The 21,927-nt window shown below is 37.7% G+C and overlaps 1 protein-coding gene across 1 annotated transcript in view; it reads left to right on the top strand.

Annotated features, from left to right (window-relative positions):
• The first annotated feature begins 12,026 nt into the window (after positions 1-12,026).
• OGA (O-GlcNAcase) overlaps positions 12,027-21,927 on the top strand; it is a 30,450-nt gene continuing 20,549 nt past the window's right edge. Inside the window, exons 1-4 of the mRNA XM_003755444.4 lie at positions 12,027-12,516; positions 16,171-16,222; positions 16,522-16,619; positions 19,363-19,493. Coding sequence (XP_003755492.2) covers positions 12,303-12,516; positions 16,171-16,222; positions 16,522-16,619; positions 19,363-19,493 — 495 coding nt within the window. The 5' untranslated portion in view covers positions 12,027-12,302. The remainder of the gene's footprint in view (positions 12,517-16,170; positions 16,223-16,521; positions 16,620-19,362; positions 19,494-21,927) is intronic.

Below are 21,927 nucleotides of genomic sequence, written 5' to 3'. Positions count from 1 at the left end.
AAAATATCTGGGGATTTGAGTGGACTATAAACCCTGCTGACTCATGTCAGCAATCTGGCATGACAATCAAGAATACTGATACAATTTTTGGATGCTATGAGAGACAGAGCATCCAGGACTGGGTAGATTAGAATACCATTGTACTTCAACCTTTTCAGACCATATCTGCAGTGTTGGTTCTCGATACCAATCAAACATAAACTGGATATGATAAACTGGAGCCCATTCAGAGGAGGGCAACTAGAATGAAGAAAGACCTCAATGTCAAATGAGAACCATATGCTGGGATTTAGCCTGGAAAAGAAAAGACTTAGGGCAGAATATAATAGCCATTTTCAAATATTTTAGGAAATATGTAGAATCATAATAATTAGTATTTATGTAGTTTTAAGTTTGCAAAGGGCTTTTATATTTAAATCCCAAGACCATCCTGCATAGTTACAATAGTCTGCAAAATTTCTTACGTTGAAAAGAAAATTTAGACCTGCACCTCTTAGTCCCAAAGGACAGAACCAGGTGCAAGACAAGAACATTAAAAAGAGACAAATATAGGCTTAATGTAAGGAAAACCTTTGATCAATAAGAGCTGGGAAGTGATGGGTTTCTCCCCAACTCCACTGGGACTTTTTGTAGCACTCATCAGGGATGTTTAAAAGGGTATTTACATTTAGGTGTTATTAGGATTCAATGACCACTAAAGTTACTTCTGACTCTGAGTTTCCGTGACTGCATCTGGATAGAATGTAGAGTATGTAAAAGACTCTTAAGAGATTAAGTTGTAAAACTAAGAGACAGATGTGGAAGGATCTGTGAAAGAATGCCCACATTAATATATATATATATATATATATATATATATACATGCATATTCATACATTCATATATGCACAAATATATATGCAAAGTAAATACAAAGTAATTGGGGGGAGGAAAACTACCAACTGGAAAGATTAGAAAAGGCCTTAGCCCTTTTTGTAGTGGCTAGAAACTGGAAACTGAATGGATGTCCATCAGTTGGAGAATGGCTGAATAAATTGTGGTATATGAAAATTATGGAATATTACTGTTCTGTAAGAAATGACCAACAGGATGATTTCAGAAAGGCCTGGAGAGACTTACACGAACTGATGCTGAGTGAAATGAGCAGGACCAGGAGATCATTATATACTTCAACAACAATACTAGATGATGACCAGTTCTGATGGATCAGGCCATCCTCAGCAACGAGATCAACCAAATCATTTCTAATGGAGCAGTAATGAACTGAACTAGCTATGCCCAGAAAAAGAACTCTGGGAGATGACTAAAAACCATTACATTGAATTCCCAATCCCTATATTTATGCACACATGCATTTTTGATTTCCTTCACAAGCTAATTGTACAATAATTCAGAGTCTGATTCTTTTTGTACAGCAAAATAATGTTTTGGTCATGTATACTTATTGTGTATCTAAGTTATATTTTAATATATTTAACATCTACTGGTCATCCTGCCATCTAGGGGAGGGGGTGGGGGGGGGTAAGAGGTGAAAAATTGGAACAAGAGGTTTGGCAATTGTTAATGCTGTAAAGTTACCCATGTATAAATCCTGTAAATAAAAGGCTATTAAAAAAAAAAAAAAAAGATTAGAAAAGGCCTTGTTTGAGCAAAACTTTAAAGAAAACTAAAGATAGAGGTAAGGGAGTACTCTATTACATCAGTTTGAGGGCACCTGAGATGGACATAATAGAACTCAAAGGAACATACGAGTTATCAGCAGAACTGAAAGGAACAGACTTCCTTTCCTAGAGGAAGAGGAAAGTTTAAAACTTTCAAAAATGAGAATTGAGAAGCTAACTGAGTGGACTAAGTGAGGTCTTTAGCAGCTCAACTGAGGAAAAAAAGGATGCTCCTCCAGGGAATAAAGTATTAGGGAAAGACTGCTGTTGCTGAACTATGACTAGATCTCATGAATCATAGTTCAGAATGTTGACCCCCACTGGTTGAGAACACAGATAATCATACTTTTACTTCTTAGATGCTTGCTTACATTGGCTCTAGGTTAAACTCATATTCCTAATCTTCCTTTTCTTAAGCATGTTTACTTTCTATATTAGGCATTCTTTTTTTTTTTTTTAATAATTTTTTATTGCCAGAACCCATGCCAGGGTAATTTTTTTATAACATTATCCCTTGCACTCACTTCTGTTCCGATTTTTCCCCTCCCTCCCTCCCTCCCCTCACCCAGATGGCAAGCAGTCCTATACATGTTAAATATGTTACAGTATATCCTAGATACAATATGTGTGAGCAGAACCCTTGTTGCACAGGGAGAATTGGATTAGAAGGTAGAAATAACCCGGGAAGAAAAACAAAAATGCAAACAGTTTATATTCATTTCCCAGTGTTCTTTGGGTGTAGCTGCTTCTGTCCATCATTGATCAATTGAAAATGAGTTAGATCTCTTTGTCGAAGAAATCCACTTCCATCAGAATACATCCTCATACAGTATCGTTGTTGAAGTATATAATGATGTCTTGGTTCTGCTTATTTCACTTAGCATCAGTTCATGTAAGTCTCTCCAAGCCTCTCTGTATTCATCCTGCTGGTCATTTCTTACAGAACAATAATATTCCATAACATTCATATACCACAATTTACCCAACCATTCTCCAATTGATGGGCATTCATTCATTTTCCAGTTTCTAGCCACTACAAACAGGGCTGCCACAAACATTTTGGAACATACTGGTCCCTTTCCCTTCTTTAGTATCTCTTTGGGGTATAAGCCCAGTAGTATAGGCTTTCATTTTTTAAAAAGAAATTTGTTTCTCTAAAATGTCATTCATTGTCCATATGTATTTCACTGAGGGATTAAATTGGCCAGAGGGAGAGAGAGGAATAGGTTCTTTAATTTATGGAAATTGGTGCTGGGGACTCCTGTGGAACAAGAGATATTTTATTGATATGTATTATTATAAAGGAAAGTAAATTAAGCTGAACTGTCCTGGACATAAGGTGAACCAAGAGCTTTTTCATATGAGATTTAGTAAGAGAGCAGAAGACAGCCCCTCAGAAGCCATGGCTTCAAGCAACTTTTCTGCCCCCAGTCTTTCCCTTAGGGAGGTTTAAAGAACCCTCTCTTCCTCAAAAGGTATAGAACTGTGGGTGGTGACAAAGAGAAAGTTAAGCCTGAAAGGAGGAGTTACCCCTACACACACAGAGATAAGAAAGTGATTAGTTCTCTTATAAGCCTACAACCTCCCACCCCCAACCAGGCTAGACTTGTACAAGGGTAATTTAGAGGAGGAGGCACTGGCGGTTGGAAGGATTGTGAAATGATTCAAGTAGGAGGTGAGACTTAAACTGAGCTTTGAAAGATTTTTAAAACTCTTGAGAGGTAGATGGGAGAGTGTATATCCAGACATGAGGGATAATCTGTACCAAGGTATGAAGAGAAGAGATGATCACAAAATCTACTTGACTGGACTGAAGAGTAAGGGAAGCAATGGAAAAGTCAAGTTAGAGCCAGATTGTGAAAGACTTCCAATGGAGTTTGTATTTTATCCTAAATGTAATAGGGAAGCTTGTAATTTACTAAGCAAGCGAATAACATGGTCAGACCTACATGTTACCCACAGCTCAAGACACCCCAATTAAGGGGAAAAAATGACAATGGAAGTGACTGAGCAGAGAGGGGAGCATAAGGAAGAGATATTATGAAAATAATATCAACAAGACTCTATAACAGATAGGGGATCAGGCAAAAGAGAAAGAGACAGGCAGAAAAACAGAGAGAAAGAGACACACACAGAGTGATGACACTTGGGTGCTTAGCCTGCATAACTCAGAGGATAGAGAGATACTCTGAACAATAATAGGGAAATTAGGAAGAGGTGATGCCTTGAGGGGAAAGATAATGATTTCAGTTTTGGACATGTTGAGTTTAAGATGCCTATGGGAGAAAGTAAGTGGGAGTTGGGAGACAGTCTTAGCACATGCATGTTTGCACAGGTATGAACCAAATTGAATTCATGATGGGTGATGTTGAAAAGGGCAAAGAGATTTTTGTTCAGAAATATGTAGAGTGCCACAGAGTGAAAAGGGAGTGGATTTTTTGGCCAAAAGACTGGTTGGTATGATTCCAGGATTCATTCTGTTTTATAGATGGCAACAAAATCAAAGACATCATGAAGAGGATATACTGATGGTATACTTGCAAAACCCCAAGAAGTATATATCTCTCAAACAAAAATTATGTTCCTCAGCATTAAGAAGCCAAGAAGGGCAGGAAAGACAGCATAATTTTTAAAATCACTGATGAATAATAGTTGTCCACTGCCTTATTATAAAATAATGTCTCTTTATGAATTTTTTTTATTTTACAAACACAAGAACTCCATGGAACTAAATTGGTTTCACCAACCAGACAACTTTGATCATGATTGACTGTTTAAAAATTGTGTTTATCAATCCTATTAAAGGAACTATGTAGATTAGGTAGGCTCGTGTATTATTATATTTTCTGTATTTAGTCACAATCCTATCCACAATCAAGTTACCATATTTTTCTATTTCTTTAAAAAGATTTGATTAGGCTTAACATTCAATTGAATTGGTTAAGTCCAACAAAGGCAATCCTCTACACTCCTATCACCTGGAAGATTGTTGTTTTTTTTTTTTTTTTAATTTATTCTAGCATCATTTATTAAATAATGGGGAAAGCTTATTTAATCGTTTCATGTAACTTTTACCTATGGAATACTGAGGAGAGAAAATATTGCCCTCACTGTCACATTCCATTAACAAACGTGCTGCAACATGTTCAAAAGCAAAGGATTAAGCAAATGCAGGCATTTCCCACTTAAATTTACTAGTTTTCTGTGAAGTAAACTGCTTTGGTTTCATTAACAGCTACCTTTCAAATTCTTCTTGTTCAGTCCTGTTAAACTCTTCAGAATCCCATTTGGGGTTTTCTTGGCAAAAATACTGAAGTAATTTGCCATTTCCTTCTCCAGCTCATTTTACAGATGAGGAAACTAAGGCAAACAGTGTTAAGTGACTTGCTCAGGGTCATAGGGCTATTAAGTCAGAGGCTGGACTTGAACTCTGGAAAATGAGACTTCCTCCCACCAGATCTGGCACTCTATCCACTGCACCATCTAGCTGCCAGAGACATTTCATTGTGTTGTGTAATAATTCTGAGTAAAAAATGTTGCGTCACTAGAAAATTTTCTAGTGTGGGTGATCTTTGAATGTCAAGTGCACAGATATTCTTGGCTGAGGCTCACAAAGGAGTTCAGCTAGAGAAAGGACTTTTTTGTTGAATTGATAAATATGTTTTAAGCTAAATTGTACCTATGGATTGACTTTTAAAATCTACTGAATTTAAAATTTGCAGACACATCATTCAGTATTGAATGATATTACTATTGTTAACTCTTTTGAAGGGTTCAGCTATAATGATGTACAAGCTGAAAATGATATAATCATAAAGCAATATCATTCTTTTGAATATTTAAAAACTGTTGGTGCAGCTAGGTGGTGGAATGGATTGAGCACCAGCCCTGAATTCAGGAGAACCTGAGTTCAAATTTGATCTCAGACACTTAACACTTCTTAGCTGTGTGATCCTGGGCAAGTCACTTAATTCTAATTGCCTCAGAAAGAAAAAAAAATGTCTATGGGAAATCCAGTTTGAGGCAATAGGCAGGTGGAGATGCAAGACTGGAGGTCATCAGAGAAGTTAGGCCTGTATATTTTGGGGAATAATCAGCATAGTGATATTTTAATTCATAAGAGCTGATGAGGTCATCAAGTGAAATAATATAGAGAAATAAGAGAAGAGGGACCAGGACAGATCTTTGTGGGACATCTAGTTACCAAATGTGACATGAAGATCCAGCAAAGGAGACTGAAAAAGAGCAGTCAAATAGGTTGGAAGATAATTAAAATTTACCTCTGACCTGAACTGTCTAAAAAACCCACAAGAAACAGATCTCCTGTCCATCCAGGTATGGTTTTTTTTAGTCTTTCAGCCCCAGGATTCTCCTGGCAACGATGCTGTTCTCTGAATAGTGTGTTCTTCTAGAAATTATTTCCCATAAGATCACAGGAGCTCAGTAATTCTTTAATTCACAATCTCTTAAGACCATTGGTCACTGACTCATATTAAAAGAAGGAAACAGAAAGCAGAAGCAACATCTAGGGTGGCATATATTCCTACTAACACAGGTTACTAGTTGTTATTGGTGGAAAAAAAGTGGACAAATCCCCTCTCTTCCCCACCAGAAACCTAAGACAGACAAAGTACAAGAAAAGAATCCCTAAAGAACAAGAAGCCTCAGAAGAAGAAATCTTTCTTTTTGTCATCTGAAAACCCCACAAGGATCTATGTTCCTGACTCCCAAAAGTTTATTACAATTATGGCTGATCTAACCAATATGAGCTTGGAATTCTCTGCCATAGTCGGATACAAATAGTCCCTGTGAACATTTGGGGTGGATGCTCTAATTTGGTGCATCTCATATTTCTTCTGAGCTAATTCAATTCTGCTTTGCTTGCAGAGCAGAGCATCTTCTCTGTTGAGGGCATACCATGATGAATGGTCTTGTGCCAGTGTCTTCCATGTCATAAAACTACTTCTAAAGTTCTTGAGAGATCTCAAGTGTCCTTAAATTGATTTTTCTGACCACTTTGTGAGCACTTGCCCTGTGTGAGTTTTTAGCAGCATACATCTGGCATTCCAATATTGTGCCCAGCCCAATGGAGATACTTTCTCTGTGGTAGAGTTTTTTTTTTTTTTAATTTAATAGCCTTTTATTTACAGGTTATATGCATGGGTAACTTTACAGCGTTAACAATTGCCAAACCTCTTGTTCCAATTTTTCACCTCTTACCCCCCCCCCTCCCCTAGATGGCAGGATGACCAGTAGATGTTAAATACATTAAAATATAAATTAGATACACAATAAGTATACATGTGTGGTAGAGTTTGAATGCTTGGCAGTTTAGTTTGAGAAAGGATCTCAATGTCTGGTATTTTATCCTACCATGTGATCTTCAGAATCTTCCTAAGACAATTCAAATGGAAGTGATTCAGTTTCTTGGCATGGTATACTGTCTAGATTTTACAGGCATCAAGAAGTCAGCACAATGGCTCTGTAGACCTTCAGTCTGATAGTTTAATATCTCTCCTCTCCCACACTTTCCCTTGGAATCTCTCAAACCAGACTAGCTCTGGCAATGCAGTGTCAATCTTATTATCAATGTGTACAAACCTGGAAAGTATGCTGCCAGGAACAAAACAGAGGTCTGTATACATTTGCAGATCTGACCAAGTTCTTTGATACTATCAGTCATGAGGGCTTATGGAAAATTATGTCAAAATGCCCAGAGAATATCTATTCTTTTTTTAAATAGCTTTTTATTTTTAAAATACATGCAAAGATAGTTTTCAACATCACCCTTGCAAAACCTTATGCTTCAAATTTTTCTCCCTCTTTTCCCTCATCTTCCTTCCATAGACAGCAAGTAATTCAATGTATGTTAAACATATGCAATTCTTCCATATATATTTCCAATTTATTACGCTGCACAAGAAAAATGATTAAAAAAAAGGAAAAAAGAAAAGAAAAAAAAAAGGTGAAAATACTATGTTGTGAACCATATTCAGTCCCCATAATCCTCTTTCTGAATGCAAATAGCTTTTTCCATCACAAGTCTATTGAATCACCTTATTGTAAAATAGCCACTTCCATCAGAATTGATCATTGTATAATCTTCTTGTTGCTGTGCTCTCTTGGTTCTACTCACCTCACTTAGCATCAGTTCATGTCAGTCTCTTCAGGCCTTTCTGAAATCATCCTGCTGATTGTTTCTTATAGAACAATAATATTACATAACATCCACATACCATAACTTATTCAGCCATTCCCAACTGATGGGCAGCCACTCAGTTTCCAGTTCCTTGCCACTACAGAATGGGATGCCACAATTTTTTCACATGTGGGTCCTTTCCCCTCCTTTAATGAGATACAGACCCAATAGAGACATTGCTGAATCAAAGGGTATGCATGTTTGATAGTCCTTTGAGCATAGTTCCAAATTGTTTTCTGGAATGGTTGGATCATTTCATAACTTCACCAACCATGTATTAGTGTCCCAATTTTTTCCACATCCCCTCCAATATTTATCATTATCTTTTCCTGTCATCTTAGCTGATTTGAGAAACGTATAGTGGCATAATAAGTCCATTTCACAATGGCATGCTTGTGCAGGTTCTGAACAAAGAACATTGCTCTCAAGCTTTCCCAGTCACAAAGGGGGTAAACTAAGGCTGTGTGTTTGTTCCTGTGCTTTTTTAAGCATCGTGATTTCAGCCATGTGGTTAAATACCTTCAATGAGAATAGATGTGACAAATATTGTGAAGATAAAGACAAGCCTTGATAATGGACTAGCTATAAGTAGTAATGGAAACTGAAGGGTTGAGGATGACTACAGAATTAGAATCCTAATTAGAATTAGGATTAGGAAACTAGAAAGAGTGTTGTCTACAAAAAAAAAAAAAAAATTGGAAAATTAGGAAGAGAGGTTTGTTTGACACAAAAGTTTTGGAGTTGCTGAGCTTGAAATGCTATGAACAATTGAAAAATTCCAATAGCTCATTAACAATGTGGGATTTGAACTCCGAAAAAGAGATTAAAGTTATATACTTGGACCTTGGAATCATCTGAATAGAAATAATCATTTAAACTATGGAAATTGAAAAGGTCACAGAGAAAAAGAAAGCGTTCATAATTTGGGTTATATTCACAGCTAACGAGTGCCATATGGAAAAATGATCTAGTCAGAATAAAGAGGACTGACTGGGCAGACAGGTGGGAGGAGAATTAAGAGAGTCTCCTAAAAACCCAGAGAAGAGAGAAAATCCAGGAGGAGAGGGTAATCAACTGTGCCAAATACTGCAAAGAGATCAAAAGGATGAGGATTAAGAAAATTTTTAAAATACTAAAACTTTTGAGAAAGAATTTGCATTTAAGTGGAGGCAGTTTGAAATCAGACTGCAAGAAACTGAGAAGTAAGAAGAAAGGAAGTAGAGGCAATAATAGGAGACAGGTTGTACTAATGATTTGAAAAAAAAAGATATAGAATGATAGCTTGAGGGGATGGTAACATAAGAGGAGAGAGGTCACCTTTTCATCATCATCTAGGATAAAAGAGAGATGATACTGAGCTTTTAAAACTATAGAATAGGGGAGAAAAGGGAGCTCACAGGAAATGGTTCTTTTCTCAGTAAAAATGAGGTGATGTCCTCTGCTTGAGAGTATAGGGAGGACAGTACAGGGAATTTGAGAGGTATGAAACACTTGATTTAAAAGTATACTTATCTAGTGTAGGGAGAAAAAGGAATTACCTTGTTGCAGTGAAGGCTCAGCCAAGATTTACAATTTTATTTTTTAAAGATTTCTCTCTCCTTTTCTCTCTAAGGCATCCATATAAAGTCCAATATCAACATGGTAAACTGGAGACCATCAGGTTGACTAAGGAGGGTCAACATAATGTAGTTTAGGTATAAACTAAACTCCCATGCAGACTAAAGCTCCCATGTTGATAGTGGTAGAATTGGGCCTTTGAATAACTTGAAGTTGGGAAAAGGGCCCCTAAAATAACCACTGTACTGATCATGGAAATGAAACATGTGAATGATAGTGAGATCAAGGGGTCCTTGTACCGGTCATGAGACTTGAGGGGACTAAGAATCTAGGAAGTTAAGCAGTTTGAGGGAATATCAACATGTATATTGAAGTTCTATTGTCTCTGGGTAGAAGTTGGAGTAGAGGGGAATGCCCTGAGATAGGTAGGTATTGAACTTTTTGAGGAGGGAGGACTGATAGATTAGTAGATAATGGATTCTGGATTTGATTGGATTTATCCCTCTGGATAGAATCAGTCTCAAGAGGAGAGGTTGCTGAGTGATGGTGGCAGAAGGTGGTTCCATAAGTGATAATGGGAGCAGAAAAATATGCAGACCCTCTATCCAGGCTTAACTTTTCTGGCCATACTAATTTAATTGAAGGCTCAATTCAATCCAACAACAATTTTAAATGCCCTGAGTTAGGCTTTGTCTTAAGATTCAAAGACTAAAAATGATGACAAATTGACAAGTCAGGAAACATATAGTACAGACAGGGTAATCTGGTGGCTACAAGGCTCTGCCCCTAATTTATACTAGGATGGAGACAGTGGCCAAGTAAATTAATTAATCCACTCCCAGTGTTTCCTAACAACTCTAAACCTATAATGGGGAAAGGAATTGCATCAGCGCAAGGAATTTATCCTGGGAAGTTCCATGTACTCATCGTATATACGGACTGTGGCCACCACCACCACCAAAAATGCAAGAGATTGTTGAGGTATGGAACCAAATGTTGAGGTCAGGAACCCAATGTTGAGGTGTAGACCACATGTTGAGGTCTACATTTGGGGTACCTAAATGAAATTAGGGTTTAGTTAAGGTCTAGTGGCAGGTTTGGGGTACAGGGAGTCAAACACAGTTCCCCTGCAACCCCCTTAGATTCGGCGTAAGGATACGGCGGTATATGAGGTCTAGTAGGGGTGCGGATTCCCAATAAAAGCATTTATTGGCCCAGAGAGCTAGATTAATAAAAGAGGTTTATTACTGAGTTTAGAAGTAGGAGATAGGTGAAGGTAGAGATAAGGAGGGCACTGGACAGAGGGTCCAGTGGACAGAGGGTCCTCACATGGCGACCATGTTTGGAATCTCTGCAAAGAGGGGTTCCCAGTGTGGTCCTTTTAAGTCGGAGACTTAGCTCGAGGGGCTTTGGGGCGTAGCCCCAGAGTTGGCTCAGATCCGGGTGGGGCTGGGACAGGTCCGGACCTTCTATTGGAATTCAAAGGGACCAGGATTTGTGAATCAAAGGGTAATTTACATTAGCTAGAAGGGTTGGGAATCAAAGATTGGAATCTTTCCCGCATCAAGATCACTTTCAGATGAAGGGAGAGGAGGAAGATGTGACACCCACCCAACTAACCGAGGGTGGCTTGACACGTTAAAAGAGCCCTGTAGTTCTAGGCCTAGCTCTTGATTATTCCCAAAGTGACTGCGAGTTGTTTTCTTACCTGTAAAAGGTGAAAGGACGGGAGCGTGAGAAAAGCGCCTAATTACCTTTAAAGAGCTATATACCCGATACCCGGAAGACTAAGGGCAGCAGTAAGTTTTACTAGCCTCAGGACTTTGGGGACGCCACAGTAAACAGCCCGCGGTTAATAACAATGATCTGCATACACGGAAATAGGCAAGTAAAAGGCCAAGCCCAGACAAGCCCCGCCATCCGTACTCTAGGCGGAAGGAGAGCGTGTGAAATGGAGTAGCGTGGAATAAGGCTGGAAAGTTAAATTACGGAGGCCAAGTTAACTAGAGGCCTAAACCCGGAGGGATTTAGTCAGAGAACTGCGGCAGCAAAAAAGTAGGTCAGAGCCGGAGAGAAGGTCCACCTGTTTCTTTAAGAAACAGATGCTGAGTTTTCGCGCCTGCGCGCTGGAGAAATAAACACCTCTCCCCCTCCCATTCTCCCCTTCTTCTAGTGATGTAATGGTCCGTCCCAGAGTGCTCGCTTGGTTCTATGGGGGAAACTCAAATGGTATGATCTGTTATTGCTCTATTTAGTTTCCATCCTCACAGCTTCTTAAATGCTTCCCTCCCCCGCTAACTGGGCTCAGTGGCTTGGCCCAGAGGCGGGGAGGGAGAGAAGGGTAGAAAGGACCGGTCTGAGCCGGTCTGGGGCGCAAGCGCAGTGCGGATAAACAGGAAGCGGGCGGTAGCGGCTGAGGCTAAGTAGGGGCTCCGGGGAGAAGCGGCGGAAGGAGGAAGGGTAGTAGAAGGGCGGCGGCGGCGGCGGCAGCGGCGGCAGCGGCAGCAACAGCAGCGGCAGCAACAGCAGCGGGTGACTGGGAGAGAAGAGAAGGGAAAGAAGTTGGCTCTCTATTTTCAGGGAACAAAAAGTTAGCTTGCCCCCCTATTCCGGCTCTGGTTGCCCGGATCCGGCTCAGGTGGCGGCTGACAAAGGGCTCGCGCCGGGCACCGCCGCCTTCTCATCCGGGCATTCGGGCCCCTGTGGAGAGGTGGCGAGGGAGGAAGAGGGGGAGGGGAAAGGAAGGCGTAGCGGGTGCGGCGCTCGCGCTCTCTGCTCCGTGGTCCAATCCGAACCTCTGGGCCGTCAGACCGACCAGGAGGACGGACGAAGGCCGGGAAGGGCCCGCAGTGACTGCGGCGGTGGCGGCGGCCGGGGCTAGGAGGATGGTGCAGAAGGAGAGCCAAGCGGCACTGGAGGAGCGGGAGAGCGAGCTCACCCCCAACCCCGCTACCGCCGCTGCCACCGCCGGGGGCCCGCTGGAGCCGGCTGCAGCCCCATCCCCCGGGGAGGGCAGCCAGGCTGGGGCAGGAGGCGGGACTGCAGCCTCCTCGGCGGCATCGGGCGGAGCGCGAAGGTTCCTCTGTGGTGTGGTGGAAGGTGAGGGCCCCTGCTAGAACTGGGTTAAAGGGGGAAACCCTGACCTTTATCTAAAGGATGGGAATTGGGAGAGGAGAAATAGCCCACGGCCCCGCCCTGTGGAGAAACTGGGTTTTGGAAAGGGGGAGGGAAGTAGCTGGGGAGCCTTGTCCCTCTTTTTCCTCTGCGGAATTGATGTTTTCTGCGCTGGCGGCCTGACCGCACCCGTTTTAGGCACCTTTCCAAGTACCTTAGCTGGCCCTTTGGCGAGGGCTGGGAGAGGGAAAGGGCGGGTTCTGATTCTGGAACCCTTGCTGCGCAATCTTGCAATTTCTTTGGTTTTTTTTTTTTTTTTCCTGCTGCCCCTTTCTCCCCCCTCCTCCAAATTCCGACTCCGACCCTCCAACACTTTTGTAATCTAGGCCGAAGGGGAAGCAGCTGCTATACCGCCTGTATTTAAAATCTGCTTTGTTGTTTTGCTCTGCTGCCTTCATTCCCAAATTCCTTTGAGGGCCATACTGCCGGTTTAGAAAACGTCTTGAAATTCTTCCCTAGTTCCTTTGCCCATGTGCCATATGAAAGGCCTAGTCTTATTCTTAAGGAATTGAAGGTCTTGCATCTACCTCGAAGAGTTGGGAAGATCAAGTGAGCTATCATAGTCTTTTAAATCCTTTATAAATGTTACCCACAGTTATTAGAAACTAGTTTTAATGAATTAAGGAGATTGAAAAACATGAACGAGTTAGTTAGAAATGCACCTATGGCTCCTTGACAGTAAGGGTTGTATGCTTTGCACTTTGTAAGGTTTAATAAATATTTGTTGATTACTGTAGTTTTAAAAAGCAACAACTTTACTAGTTAGGAGAGCAGACCAAAAAATGTTACTTCTGTGGATAATCTAAATCGATTTGAGAATCTTGCCCTTCCCTTCCAAGTCTAAGTGTTTGCTGCTATTCTCAGCTCCCCCCCTCCCACTCTATATGTCTTTGAAACATTTTAGCTACCTAGAGTTTAACAGATCTTTTGTCTTGTTAGCATTTGTCATTCCTTAAGTTATGTAACAACTATGTTTTTGTATGTCAGAAAAAAACACCCTGATAGTGACCTGCCAAATAAATAAAGGTGGAAAATGTTTTCCAACTTGGAAAAGGAATCCCTTGCCAGTATGGGACTTTGGAAATAGTTTTATTCCTAAGTGAAGATGAACATTTGTGAATTTGAAAGATGGGTAAAGGCCGTTTATTGTTTCTCTGAAATAGTCCATTAGTTAAAGCTTTATATTTTTGTGATACTAATGGTGTGAGGAGCAAATGCTTTTCTGAAGCAGTGGAGGAAAAGGAGGTCTTTTTATCAGTCACTGCAATACTTTTTGCTTGGCAATTACTAGGTGGCAACTGCATTTGGCAAATGCTTATGAAAATATAACTTATATGATTTAATAGCTGATGTATTTTATTAGCACATGTCTAGTTAAATGCAACTCGAAAGATTCCAGTAGGAGAATATGCATATCTTTATCTTAGAGGAGACATGTGTATAGATATAAATTGTGTGTATGTGTATGAAGGGAAGATCTCTGGGGTCCATCATTTTGTTTTTCAAAGCAGAATTGTGCAGTTCTCCTTTCTACCCCTAGAGGCCAGTTCTCTTATGTTCCCTTGTGACTGCACCTGAGTCAGCACTGATTCTTTGTTCTTCAGGATTGGCTCCATTCCTAAAATAAATTAGGATGGTCAGTTAGTGGAACTTTTAGTACTTAATTTCCTTTCCTCTACCTCTCATTTCCCCTTTCTCCCACCCCTCCTAAAAAAAAAAAGCCTTGCACAAAACACCACCTTGTGAGACATTACTGGTACATAACAACACGTGTCCTAAGTGTGAAATAGAATACTCTTGTGTGTCTGGTTCTAGTTAACCATAATAATTATTCTAATTGGTGTTACAGACTCTATTTTAGGATTCTTTAGGAAGTTAGCCTAAACCTAAAGAAATCTATTTATTTATTTTGGAATGACCTATCAAGGATGTTCAATGATAACATTTTTTCTACTTAATGCCAAGACTAATATATTAGGGAGCTGTTCTACAAAGGCTCCTTACAGTAATTTGGATATGTTGGGGGTTGAGGGGGAGAGATGGAGAAGGAGGGAAAGACAAGATTAGAGGTTATCTTGATTAGGATGTCACCAGCCCTTTTAAGTCTGTTTCATTATTAATAAAAATTGGAACGTAAAAAGTTTATATCTTTTTAACTTTAGAAATATACAGGATTTGCCTGGGGCTGTATTAGCAAGTACATAATTGAATACAAAGATTTAAAAACTTGTGTTATGAATACATTTTCTATTGAAACATGTTACCTTAGTAGAATGGAAAAAATAGCATTTAGAGAGCCTTTTTCATCTTAAGATCATAGGACCAGAGCTGAAAGAATTTATAGGTTAAAAGATGCTCTTTTATCAATTATAATATCCTTGAGTAATAGCTACTCTCTTTTAGAGATGAGCTTATAACTATGAAGGGAAAAATTGATGTAATAGCATTAGGATTGGAGAATACCCAATTGTAGTCCTATGTTCATACAGCTGTTTAGGTCATCTATTTGTCTAATGTTTAACTTTCTTCTTGTTGGTTGGGTGTGGCTTTTTTGTAGTACATGTTGCTAGTTCATTTGTCTTTTATTATTTTGGGGGCAGATCAGGTTCTTGGAGAATTTTGTATCTTTATTTACTCTAGCAATTGCTAGAGAATTTCCTATTCAGACCTGCTTTCTACTATTTAATTTGTTGTGAATGTGGCTTTGGCAATCTCCTCTTTGATTACAGACAGTTTGGGGCACTGAGTAGTTAAAGAAATTTAAAATTAAAAATAGAAATGATAATAATATTATCACAGGTTAGGCTAAGTTCCTGTCATTTTTACTATTCCATTAGATTTTTAGTTGTTCTTTGCCCCCACCCATCCACCTCACTATACTTTACTCCCTCAAAAAAAAAAAAAAAAAAAACAGTAAAAATTGGGGCAGCTAAGAGTTGCAGTGAATAGAGCATCAAAAATCAGGATGACCTGAGTTCAGATCTAGTCTCAGACATTTAAAACTTTTCCTGGCTGTGTGATCCTGGGCAAAACACTTAACCTCAATTGCCTCAGCAAAAAAAAAAAAAAAAAAAGTAAAAATTACTAGATCCAAACAAAGGATTAATATAAATAATTTAATGTGTGTATGTGACCAAGAGTAGTTGAACAGGTTATTTTAAAATATTTTTTGTAACTATTAGCATAAGTTTTTTGTTGGGTTTTCTTCATTGGATAATTCAGTAAATTTAAATGAAATTTATCTTGTCTACTATGGATATGAAAAACATGCTATTTCCCTTGGATGAAGTAGAATACTATTTAAAACTTCAAAGGGCCAGAAAGAATGGGGTAAATTGTAAATTTCCAGTTCCACACCAAATTGTCACAAGTATTTAAACATCCTTAGCATACCAATCTGGAATCTGACTTATTTATAGATGATTATAATATATAGAGATTTTTTGATACCTTAGGGCATGAATTTCCATTTATTTTCTCCCAACCCTAATTTAGAATGGAAGCTTTCTATACAAGTTGAAAGGAAGGTGAGTTAGTCCTGCATGGAAAAAAATAATTTGCATATTGCTTTCAATCTAGGATTTTATGGAAGACCTTGGGTTATGGAACAGAGAAAGGAACTCTTCAGAAGGTAAATCATTATTTTTCAAAGGAGAGAAATAAAGGTGCTACTCCTTGTAAATATAATATTTTCCTTTCATGTGGGATTGTTAACATCATTATATAGAACTACTTGTAGTGGATAATTTACTGTTCTAACATACTTTTATGTTTTGATTGTCCTGTTTGAATATTGGTACTTTTTGAAGGAGTATAGGGGGCTCCATGGCATGAAGAGTATATGAATGTTCAAACATGTTTAATTATAATGTTAATCTATACATATGCAAACAACTCTTTAAATATTTTATTCCCCCTTTTCCCTTAAAGGCTACAGAAGTGGGAATTAAATACATATTTGTATGCACCAAAAGATGACTACAAGCACAGGATGTTTTGGAGAGAGATGTATTCAGTGGAAGAAGCTGGTAATCTTTTTCCTTTTAAACATTGTTTTCTGAATATTTGTGTGTATGTGTTTGTGTGTGTATATACATACACCACTCTATATACACACACACATACACATACTCACACATTCTCATATATATGCATTTATATGGAAGAGGGAAATATGTATTTATCCAATCTTTTATCCATTTAGTCATGTGAGGATTTCAATAATAGATTTATTAGTATTTCCCAATTTTTTCTACTATTTCTTTGAACAGTTTAGTTTCATTGGGTAGAACTAACTACTAGAACTAACTAGTCAAACTTAATGGGTTTAATTCTAAGTGTCTGAAACATGATCCTCATGCAAAGGATATCAATAATTTTTTTTGTGTGTGTGTGTGTTTAGCATTTTAAGGTTTACATAGTGCTCCTTCACAAAAAACATCCCTCTGAGATAGGTAGAACAAATGTTTTTATTCAAAAACAGAGAACAAAACAAATCTAAGGGGTTTTGACTTCGTAAAGTTAAAGCTTAAGCTTGTAGAGTTTGGAGAGATTTAGGGTTAGAAGTTCAATTGAGAAAATTATAGCCCACCCAAGAGAATCTAATTTAGAATCACACATAAAATTGGAGACCAAGTCATCATTTTACAGTCAGAAGAACTGAGGTCCAGAGAGGTTACATTAGTTACCCAAAGTTGTCAGGGCAAAATTGTAATTCAAAACCAGGGCCACCTTCTGATTCCAAAATAGTGTTCTTTCTACTCTTCTGTTCTAAGAATGTGAATAACTCAATTCAAAATCTATCTCTGCTATATTGCCTTTCTGGTTTTGGCTCAACATCAAAACAAAATATAAGTTTTTTTAATCTTCATAAATTAGAACAATGAAATTCCTTTGCATAGGCTGTTGAGTCATTGAATAGAGGTAAAAGTCCTTTCACTTTGACTTAAATTATTTTCATAATTAAATATCTGGAATTTGAACACAATATAATCCAGAGGACAAAAAGTAGCCAAGGAGAAGAACTTGAGATCACTTTTATTTTTCAGATTGTCTAGTTAAAAATTGTTCATTCTTTACAGCTTCCATTGTGTACTGATGTAGTTAAACAATTTGTTATCAAAATTATTTTAAAAAACTAAACCTTGGTGGAATTATTTGGGGAAATATAGAAAAGTTATGGAGAATATTAAAAATTCCATTTAAATTTTTTAACTTTTATGTTGCTTGTAATGCTGTTTTCCTTAATGAAAGAACTTTCATTCATTCAAGGCTTTGAACACTTTAAAGCACTAAAAAAAACTACTTGTTTCCATTCATTTCTATTTCCCAAGTCATTTTTAATTATAGATTTTTTTTGTTTAGGATTTTGTGTTAAAACCGTTTATCTTCTAGCTGCTTAAAGGGGCACATTTAAAAAATCTGTATTTACATTATATATATATATATATATATATAAACTTGATGTTTTTGAAAAATAAGGGAATAGGAAGTTTGAAGTTTGCTTAGAGGTATGAAAGGGTAATTTTTTCTTAATAAAGTTCTTTTGGTTCTGCTCACTTCACTTAGCATCAGTTTGTGTTTTTTCAGGCTTATCTGAAATCATTTTCCTGATCACTTATAGAAAAATAATATTCCATTACATTCATATGCCCTAACTTGTACAGCCATTCCCCAATTGATAGATATCCACTCATTCTTCTGTTTCTTGCCACTACAAAAAGGGCTGCTACAAGCATTTTTTTACATTTTAGTCCTTTTTCCTTTTTTATGATCTCCTTGGAATATAATGAAACACTGCAGAGTCAAAGGGTATGCACCTTTGAGCATAATATTTTTTTTATAGCCTTTTATTTACAGGTTATATGTATGGGTAACTTTACAGCATTAACAATTGCCAAACCTCTTGTTCCAATTTTTCACTTCTTACCTCCCACCCCCTCCCCCAGATGGCAGGATGACCAGTAGATGTTAAATATATTAAAATATAAATTAGATACACAATAAGTATACATGACCAAACCGTTATTTTGCTGTACAAAAAGAATCAGACTCTGAAATATTGTAAATTAGTTTGTGAAGGAAATCAAAAATGCAAGTGGTCATAAATACAGGGATTTTAGTCATCTCCCAGAGTTCTTTCTCTGGGTGTAGCTGGTTCAGTTCATTACTGCTCCATTGGAGATGATTTGGTTGATCTCATTGCTGAGGATGGCCAGGTCTATCAGAACTGGTCATCATATAGTATTGTTGTTGAAGTATATAATATTCTCCTGGTCCTCTTTGAGCAGAATTTCAACAGAATGATTGGATCATTTCATAACTCCGCCAATAATGTATTAATGTCCCAGTTTTTTTACATCCCCTCCAACATATATCATTATCTTTTCTTGTCATCTTAGCCAATCTGAGAGGTATTGTCTTAATTTGCATTTTTTTTTAATAAATAGTGATTTAAAGCATTTTTTCATGGCTAGAAATGACTTTAATTTCTTCATCTCAAAATTGTTCATAAGGAATAATTTTTCAAGTAAAAGAGAGGACTCTTTCTATGCTATTTGTAAGTACTGTTGTCATCATTTTATATCATAACTTGTTTTTATTGTTTCCTTCTACTCCTAAATAAAATGTTACTTTGTATGGCTTGATATTTGATATGTTGCTCACTTTTAGCACAGTTGAAAAAGATTCTCTTCTTAAATTTATGGAAAATTTGAAAGCTTCATTTGCAAGATATGAAATTATCTGTAAATTTGTGTTTGTTTTTTTAAGAGCAACTTATGACACTTATTTCTGCTGCACAAGAATATGAGATAGAATTCATCTATGCCATCTCTCCTGGACTGGACATCACCTTTTCTAATCCTAAAGAAGTGTCCACATTAAAAAGGAAATTGGATCAGGTAGTTCTTTGTTCCATAAAGATTGGGTTAAAGATAACTGGGTATATCTATATCAAGTTTAATGAATTGCAATGTCACATCTGAAAGGAAATGAAATTCCTATGACTTCTAGGGCAATCACATTTTATGCTTTAGCTAACTGGTAGATAATTTTGTAAAATGAAGTTAAGAAAATTTCACCCCAAGAAACCATTTAGTTCAATTCAGACAGCATTTTAAAGTGCCTACAATGTGCCAATGTACTATAAAAATGAACTAGTCCTTGTCCTCAAGTAGTTTATATTTCACTGTTGGAGATGGCATGAGAGTGAGGCAGGGATTTACATGAAGTAAGTACAATATATGCATAGTAATTTCAGGAACAAGTTGGGGAGTTGGAATGCTAATAACTATTATAAACCAAAAAGATATAGTAAATGGCAGTTGAGCCAGGTGTTGAAGGGAATGGTAGTACTGAGTTTTCCAAAAGGGAAAACATGCTAGGCATGGTGAATAAGCCTATGTAAAGATGAGTACTCAGAGATGGAATGATATTAGCAAATATTGAGTTGATCAATTTGCTTGAAAAGTAGTATTTGAAAAGAAATGACTTGTAAGTAAGTTGGGAAAGGTGGACTAGAACCATATTGTAAGGAGCTTTAAATGTCAAATACAGGAGTTGTTTGATCCTAGAAATAAAAAGGGTGCCATTGAGCTTCTTGAGCAAGAGAGTGATAAAGGCTTGTCCTTTACTAATACAAATGTTATTTTTATTTTACTTTTAGTAATAGCTTTTTATTTTCAAAATACATGCAAAGATAGTTTTCAAAATTCACCCTTGCAAAACCTTGTGTTCCAAATTTTTCTCCCTCTCCCCCAGCCCTTTCTCCTAGACAACAAATAATCCAAAATAGGTTAAACATGTGTAATTCTAAACATTTTCACATTATTAATATAAATTTTAAGGCTGTGTTGAGGATGAATTAGAAAAGAAGGAAAAACAATTAGGCTCTTGCAGTCCAGGTAATAGGTGATATGAGTAGAGAAAAAAGATAGATGGGAGATACATTGCAGAGGTAGAGTAAGGAATATTTGTCAATCAATTAGCCATAGGGAGAGGTAAATGGGTTGAAATTAGGATTGTTTTCATAGTGATTGATCTGGCTTCGGAAGGTAGTGACCTTCACTGAATTAGAAAAGATAGGAGATCCTGATGGGTTGGGGCAGAGATGAAAGTTGGGGAAAACAAATTTTAAGTTTGAGAATCATGGAACATTAAGATTGAGAATACCTAACATCTCCATCATGTCTAGCATTTGGTGATACAGGACTAAAGTTTAAAGTAGAGACAAGAAGTGAAGATTAATTGATCAGTCAGAATTTATTATTATGTTCTAGGCATTGGGGAGACAAAGACAAACATGAAAATATCTGACCTTAGGTAACTTAGTGTGGAGGACATGCGTCTATAATTAATGAAAAGTAATTCTGGGAGTACTTCATCTAGACAGCGGGAGGAGGGGGGGGTCCTCCATTTAGAAACAGAAAAGATGGCAAGATGTCTGGGGTGCATGGATGTAAAGGATCGTCTAAAATTGTTAGATAAGTGTTTTTTTTTGTTTTGTTTTGTTTTGTTTTGTTTTTTGTTTTTTACCAGTTAGGAGAGTGGCTCAACCTCAGGCATTCTTAAAAAAAACCAGAGGAGACAATGTCTAAGAGGAGATGATTAAATGCATATGCACCTTGACATAGAGGCCAAGAAGGATGAAGACAAAAGAAGCTTTGAATCTGGTGTTTTAAGAAATAAGTGTATTTAACAAATAAGCTTTGGAAAGAGCAGTTTTAGTTGAATGAGATTGGAAGCCATATTGCAAAGGATTGAGAAGTGAATGAGAAGAACAAGTGAAGGCAGTGTGAGGCTATTTTTTTATGTTTGGCTAATAAATAGATTGAGTGACTGTGTGTGGGGAGGCATCTAGTGAAATTTTTTGTTTTTTAAGGGTAGAGGGGATTTGGGCATATTTGGCGAATAGGACTGAGTCAGTAGATAGGGAGAGTTTGAAGATGGGTCAAAAAATCCTCATTTTCCAATGTACCTTTTTTAAAATTATAGCTTTTTATTTACAAAACATGCATGGATAATTTGTCAACATTGACCCTTGCAAAATTTTCTGTTCCAAATTTTCCCCTCACCCCCTCCCCTAGATGGCAGGTAGTCTAATACATGTTAAAATATATGTTAAATCCAATATATGTATACATATTTATACAGTTACCTTACTGCACAAGAAAAATCAGATCTAGGGGGAAAAAAAACTGAGAAAGAAAACAAAAATGCAAGCAAACGATAACAGAGTGAAAATGTTATGTTGTGGTCCACACTCAGGTTCCATAATCCTCTCTCTGGATGTAGATGGCTCTCTTCTTTACTGAACAGTTGAAACTGGTTTGAATC

Source organism: Sarcophilus harrisii, chromosome 2 (assembly GCF_902635505.1).
Source record: "Sarcophilus harrisii chromosome 2, mSarHar1.11, whole genome shotgun sequence".
Lineage (NCBI taxonomy): Eukaryota > Metazoa > Chordata > Mammalia > Dasyuromorphia > Dasyuridae > Sarcophilus > Sarcophilus harrisii.
This window is presented reverse-complemented; position numbering and strand designations above follow the sequence as displayed.